This window comes from Triticum dicoccoides, chromosome 3A (genome assembly GCF_002162155.2).
Source record: "Triticum dicoccoides isolate Atlit2015 ecotype Zavitan chromosome 3A, WEW_v2.0, whole genome shotgun sequence".
NCBI lineage: Eukaryota > Viridiplantae > Streptophyta > Magnoliopsida > Poales > Poaceae > Triticum > Triticum dicoccoides.
In genome coordinates this window covers 669,019,223-669,025,624 of record NC_041384.1, presented here as the reverse complement: position 1 = coordinate 669,025,624, position 6,402 = coordinate 669,019,223, and the positions used below count along the sequence as shown (strand labels likewise).

At 44.4% G+C, this 6,402-nt stretch overlaps 1 protein-coding gene across 1 annotated transcript; it reads right to left on the bottom strand.

Moving 5' to 3' along the window:
- Positions 1-3,529: 3,529 nt before the first annotated feature.
- Positions 3,530-5,827, bottom strand: LOC119272819 (probable histone acetyltransferase HAC-like 1). Its single transcript, XM_037554198.1, has 5 exons — positions 5,682-5,827; positions 5,226-5,331; positions 4,820-5,096; positions 4,073-4,206; positions 3,530-3,969 (listed from the first exon to the last, which is right to left on the bottom strand). The coding sequence occupies exons 1-5, from the start codon at positions 5,825-5,827 to the stop codon at positions 3,751-3,753; spliced, it is 882 nt and encodes a 293-aa protein (XP_037410095.1). The 3' UTR covers positions 3,530-3,750.
- Between the last annotated feature and the right edge of the window lie 575 nt (positions 5,828-6,402).

Genomic DNA, 6,402 nt, shown 5'->3' with positions numbered 1-6,402 from the left:
CTATACACAAAGGATAGGGGAGTTGCACCATTTGAACTAATAGAGATGCTACCGCGCAGGGTGACTGAGGAGATGAACACAAGTTTAACGAAGGAGTTTACAGAAAAAGAAATCAGCGACGCACTCTTTCAGATTGGACCACTGAAGGCGCCGGGGCCAGATGGCTTTCCGGTACGCTTCTTCCAACTAAACTAGGGGACGTTGAAGAAGGATGTAGTTGCTGCGGTGTTGAGTTTTTTTGAGAATGGAATCATGCCAGAGGGCGTTAATGACACAACGATAGTGCTTATTCCGAAAGGGAAGAACCCACAAAGTTTGAAAGAATTCAGACTGATCAGTCTCTGCAGCGTAATATATAAATTAATCTCCAAATGCCTCGTGAACCGACCACGGTCATTCTTGGATGAGCTAATATCGGAAACCCAGAGTGTGTTTATACCCGGACGGATGATCACGGACAATGCCATTATCGCCTTCTTGTGCTTCCATAAAATACAACAGAGTAAGAATCCTCACAATACTCACCGTGCGTACAAGTTAGATCTGGCCAAAGCCTATGACAGAGTTGACTGGGACTTTCTTGAAGGAGCTCTGGAGAAGGTGGGTTTCAGTGCTGTGTGGATTGGTTGGATCATGAAGTGTGTGAAATCTGTCCGATTCCAAGTGAAAATGAATGGGGAAATGTTAGAGGCCTTCATTCCTACAAGAGGACTCAGACAGGGCGATCCCTTGAGCCCATATTTGTTCCTCTTTATTACTGATGGGCTGGCTACAATCTTTAACAGGGAGATTCGAGGTGGATGCATCTCTCCTGTAAAAGTGGCTCGCAATAGGCCTGGGATCTCTAATCTTCTTTTTGCAGATGATAGTTTGGTATTTTTCAAAGCCACCAGAGAACAAGCTAGAGTGGTGAAAGGAGCTCTATCCATGTTCCAAAAATGCACGGGGCAGCTCCTAAGTAGCAGTAAGTGCTCTATCTTATTTAGTGAGCATTGTCCTAATACACTTCAGCAGGAAATTAAAGATATCCTTGCGTGTGATACAGCTACTTTCGAAAGCAAATACTTGGGTCTTCCAACCCCGAAAGGGAGAATGAAAGATGCAAAATTCCAGCCCATCATGGACAAATTTCTCAAAAAATGCAACGATTGGGATGGAAGACATATGTCCTTTGCTGCGAAGGAGGTGAACGTGAAGTCGGTGGTCCAGGCTCTTCCGACATATGCCATGGGGGTTTTCAAATTCTCGGTGGGTTTTGTGACAAGTATGAGCGACTGATTAGAGAGTTCTGGTGGGGAGAGGAGGAAGGGCATAGGAAAGTTCATTGGATGGCATGGGAGCAAATGATAAAGCCCAAAAGAGCAGGAGGGATCGGCTTTCGAGATATGAAAATTTTCAACCAAGCTCTTCTTGCCAGGCAAGGTTGGCGCCTCCTCCAATGGCCAGATAGCCTATGTGCCCGTGTCCTAAAATCAAAATACTATCCTAAAGGTAAGCTTCTGGACACAGTGTTTGCGTCAGATGCCTCTCAGACATGGAGAGGAATTGAACATGGGCTGGAGCTATTGAAGAAAGGACTGATATGGAGAGTTGGAAATGGGAAACAAATCCAAATCCAAAGAGACCAATGGGTCCCTAGAAAGAGCGGCCTCAAGGTTACTGAATTTAAGAAGAGGTCAAGATTGAAATGGGTGAATCAACTCATGAAACATGATGCCAAAGAATGGGATGAGGCCCTGATACACCAACTGTTTCACAGTTTCGATGCAAATGAAATATGTAAGATCAAAATTCCATGGAGGGATGTCGACGACTGTGTTGCATGGCACGGCAAAAAATCTGGAATATTCTCCGTGCGGAGTGCATATAAGCTGGGAACTCAGATCAAACAACAGGCCATACCACCAGCCTCTAGTTTTGGTGCTGAAGCTGATAATAGATGCATATGGGATTACATTTGGAAGGCAAAAGTCCCGGAGAAGGTTAGGATTTTTGCTTGGCGAGTAGCCACAGAAACTCTTCCCACAAAGGAAAACAAGTGGAAAAGAACCCTGGAAATTGATAACATATGCAACATATGTGGGAGCAAGACTGAAAATGAATTCCATGCGGTGATTGAATGCACAAAAGCCAGAGCGCTTAGGCATGAAATGAGGTCAGTCTGGGAACTACCCTCAGAAGACAGTTTTCGTTTTACAGGAAATGATTGGCTACAAAACCTCCTGGGCTCATGTACTCCTGTAGTACGCAGAAATGTGCTCCTGTTGTTATGGCGAGCATGGTGGCTAAGGGATGACTGCATCCATGCAAAAGGCAGGGCAATGGTGGGTCAGTCGGTCCAATTCTTGGTTAAATATGCGGATGAAATCAGTCTAGGAGAAAGACGACACACGGATAATATGGCCAATGTTCAAGTGGTGGAACATCACGGAAGTAACAAAGAAGAGGGGAAGCGTGAGGAAATTAAGAAAGGGAAGCAAGCCACGGGGCTGGGACAGATTAATGGCCTGCCCGTCAATGACAGAGATGAGTGCCATAGAGCAATCAGCCCCAACTCAACTTGTGAGACGGTGTTCATCTAGGAGCCAATGGGTTCTCCGACTGCAGGTACCTGGAAGCTGAATACTGATGCATCATTCATACCGAGCACGGGGGAGTCCGCTGCTGGATTCATAGTCAGAGACTACAGGGGGCTTGTTGTGGTCTCAGGTGGAAATCGTCTGCAGTCGTCCAAAGATCCGGAAGAAGCCGAACTAGCTGCGATATTACACGGACTCTCTGTTGTAAGTAAAATTTACGTCAGACCTCTATGTGTGCATCCATTCCAGCGCTACTGGACTTCAAATTACACAATCAATCTGCCCTTTTCCCCCTTGTCACGGACAGTAGGGACCTCATGAAAATGTTCAGTGAAGTCACCATCAAGGCCGTGAGAAGATCCAGCAACAACCTAGCACATGAGCTTGCCGCTCTTGCTAGAATACATGGAGATTATAAATGTATAGGAGATGTCCCCCTCACTCTTAAACCCCTCCTCATGGAGGATTGTATTATCTCCTCAGTGGTAATATAACTGTAGGCTGGGCCTTTTCTCAAAAAAAAAAGAATGACACATATGCTATTGCCCAAAAACCAAGGCCCATATAATGGAAGCACCACTTAGTGTGAAAAAATAGAAGATATTAGGAAGGATGCAAAAATATATAATAGCAGGAAGGAGAGCATCATGTCCTGGTTGGAGACTGTTTCGGTAAGGAATTGTCAAGCAGGCAAGTAGTGTGAGGAAATACAATTATATCTTTTAAGGGAGATTGGGCCATATCTCAATTGGAAATAAATTATCAGTCTGATGTCTTTTAGGGCTCTACTCAACTTGTTCCTAGTCGGTCGACCAGTAACAGTGTCTACTGCTATTGCTAATTAAACATGATAGCCTTGCACAGACACATATCCTAGAGTGCATGCGTGAACACACCATATACCCTGACAAGCAAAAAATATATTTGTAATTCTTTGCAGATGTTCACAATACCATGGCACATGTTTCAAATTCCCACGAGAAAGGTATCCTTTACCACCAAGGATGCAGATTAAAAGTTTGTTTACTATGAGTCGAGCACTTATTAAATCGTTGCTTTGAATTCTAGTGATAACCCCATGAAGAATAGTTCAGACAGAATCACAAAAATGCCGTTAAGGAGGAAGGGTCGGGTGTTGATACTCCACCACGCCTAGAATGGCTTGATCAGCTCAATCCATCGCCGGGAGGTAGATTCGGTGGAAATTTCTCATGGTCAGCCTCCTACGACAGGTAGGGCACTTCTTCTGAAATCGGATGGAGGCCTCTATGCATTTCTTGCAGAAGATGTGGCCGCAGATAGTAGACGATGCATCGACCAGCTCATTGATGCAGACTGGGCAGGTGAATTTTGGTTCCCTTGGGAGATCCTTCACAGGTGCCGGGCGTCCCTGCGCCACCTTGGGCTGTAGTGTTTAGCAGAGCTTTAGGGATACATATAGTAACAATAATATTTCGTATATGTAAAGCAGTAGCACAGTCTAGAGTTATTACAGAGAATCTGTTGGCTTCACGTGTATCCAGATTGTGTGTTAACAGGTTGTTATTGGACGCTCCAGAAAGATCATGTCGTGTAGGGTTTATCCCTAGTGAAAGCATTGTGTTCACATGCCCATCAGAAGCTCCTTCTAGAAAAAAAATGCAAGACATACGAAGTTAGTAAACGGGAAACATGGTCAGGCAAACTAGGGAGAAAAAAATCCTCCCAAGACTTAATAGTCTATGTGTAATTGGAAAATTCAGATATGAATATGGGTAAATTGTTCCAGTAATACATCTTTCAGGCTAGCATTTTACTTAGAGCTTTTTCTATCACATAATAGCTACTTAGTGGATGCATGGCTTCATTCTGAACACAGATGCTGGACTAAAAAACAGTGGTGTTTGTTACAAGATAAGTTGATTTTTATCCAGTATAGTACGCTGCTGGCTTCCTAGGCTAGAAGTCCCAAACTAATGTCTACATATCCAACTAATCTCAGTCATCAAATCATATGTTAATCCAACGACTTACATTGCTGCAATGGTGAGTCGTTGAACATGTCTTACACGCAATTAATATCATAGCAAGTATCAATATCGGCATAAATTTACAACATAATTGGTGCACAATTAATATTCTACCTAATATCAACATGCAACTAATATCATATCTAGTATTAATGTGCATTAAATGTACACATTTACTACTAGCCTTAATAAGGATATGCGTGGGTAAGATCTCAGTAAATCTATCTGTACCTGGCAGTGAGGTATCCATGTTGGCGTTCTGCAGAACCATGTCTGCAGTAGAGGACAAAGGGCCAACATTGCCCGTCACATAAAACATTCTAGAATTTTCACTCGCACCTTGCATGATATTGGATGTCAGATTCATCGCACCATAGCCATGGGAAGATGCTATCTGTCTTAACGATTGTTGATTTTGTCGGTATTGTCGGTTCTGAGCCGTGTAGGTCTTGATAGCAAACATCATTGTTGGCGACATTGGTCGCCTAGTCATGTTGTGGTACTCCATCTGCCCAAACAACCAGAGATATCAACAACACACATGGTTAACTAAATGGTAATATTTGATATCTTACTCGGAAATGGACTTGGTTGCCTGAAAACCAAAGCTCCAAAAAAGAAGGAAAGAGAGGAACACCTTGTTTGGGTATTTTCTAAACAAGATTTCCTCTAGCCGGCTCGCGAGCGCCCGGAGGCGCGGCCGCCAGAGAGGCAGCAATTGCAACGTTAGCAAAAACTTGAATCTGTGAATTAATATCAGATTCAGATCATTAGCTTTGATAGAGTTTCCCCGCAAAAAAAAAAAAGCTTTGATAGAGTAGAAGATATCTTTTTGTAACTGTTACAGGGATTCAACCGCAGCCCTTAAATATGCAAAATTTATATGCAAGCCCTGTGAAGGTTCAGGTACATAGTCCACGATTGATCACCTTTGATGATAAGTATTTGTTGGGAATGATACAAGGCAGAGTGATAAACGTGATACTGTTGTTGAGTAGGTCACTGGATACGACTACTTCGCGTTCCAGTTTTTCTCGAAATATTCTAATCTACGCAATCGCGGTTGGAGCAGAGAAAAGCAGTAAGAGCTTACATCTTCTCTCGGGCGTTGTCCCGGAGCCTCACAAACTGGGGATCGGCCGGGGCGGCAAGGCCCACCACATCCTGCATCTGCGGTTGCCACGGTCGCATCCCGCCGGAGCCGCCAACGCCAAGGCCAGCGCTGCCAACCTGATTCATCGGGGGGGGGGGGGCGGCGAAAGCTCACCTGGGACTTGGAGGTGGCCGGAGACGAAGAAAGGGGACTTTGACCAATGGTTTACTGGACTTGACTACCTGAGGGGATCAATATATAGCCAGCGGGTGCTGGGCGAGCGCCGTGCTCCCCGTTCTATATCTAACTGGACCACACGTAATTACTTCCTGCCAGGGAATGAGAGAATCGCCCTACGGCCGGTGACACGCGTCAGAATACAGCTGATTGATATGAGTGGTGCTAGCATTATTTTTGAATTTATTTCAGGATTTTCGACAATGCGTTTTCGGTGGGAGGAGACATTTCCGTCAACGGCGAGACGCCTACAGTAACTTTGTAAATCTAAAGATGATATATCAGTTCAGTCTTTCGGAGGTGCTCATAGGTGTAGGGTGTGCGTGTGTACATTCATAAGGGTGAGTGTATGCATGTGTATATAAGCGCTTGTGTCTGTACCATAGTTTTGATTTTCGGCCGGAAAAAATCAATTTCGGCCGAATTTCGGCCATCTCGGCTGGGCCCGGAATATGTCCCTTTCGCTTCAAAAATTTCAGCCTGT

Bases quoted from the DNA above. Each gene is read 5' to 3' on its own strand.
- LOC119272819 (XM_037554198.1), bottom strand. From the start codon at position 5,827: ATGAATCAGGTTGGCAGCGCTGGCCTTGGCGTTGGCGGCTCCGGCGGG. The intron at 5,097-5,225 runs GTGTTCCTCTCT...TTGTTTGGGCAG, and splicing joins TTAGAAAATACCCAAACAAG to ATGGAGTACCACAACATGAC. The intron at 3,970-4,072 runs GTAATAACTCTA...AAGGTGGCGCAG, and splicing joins GTGAAGCCAACAGATTCTCT to GGACGCCCGGCACCTGTGAA.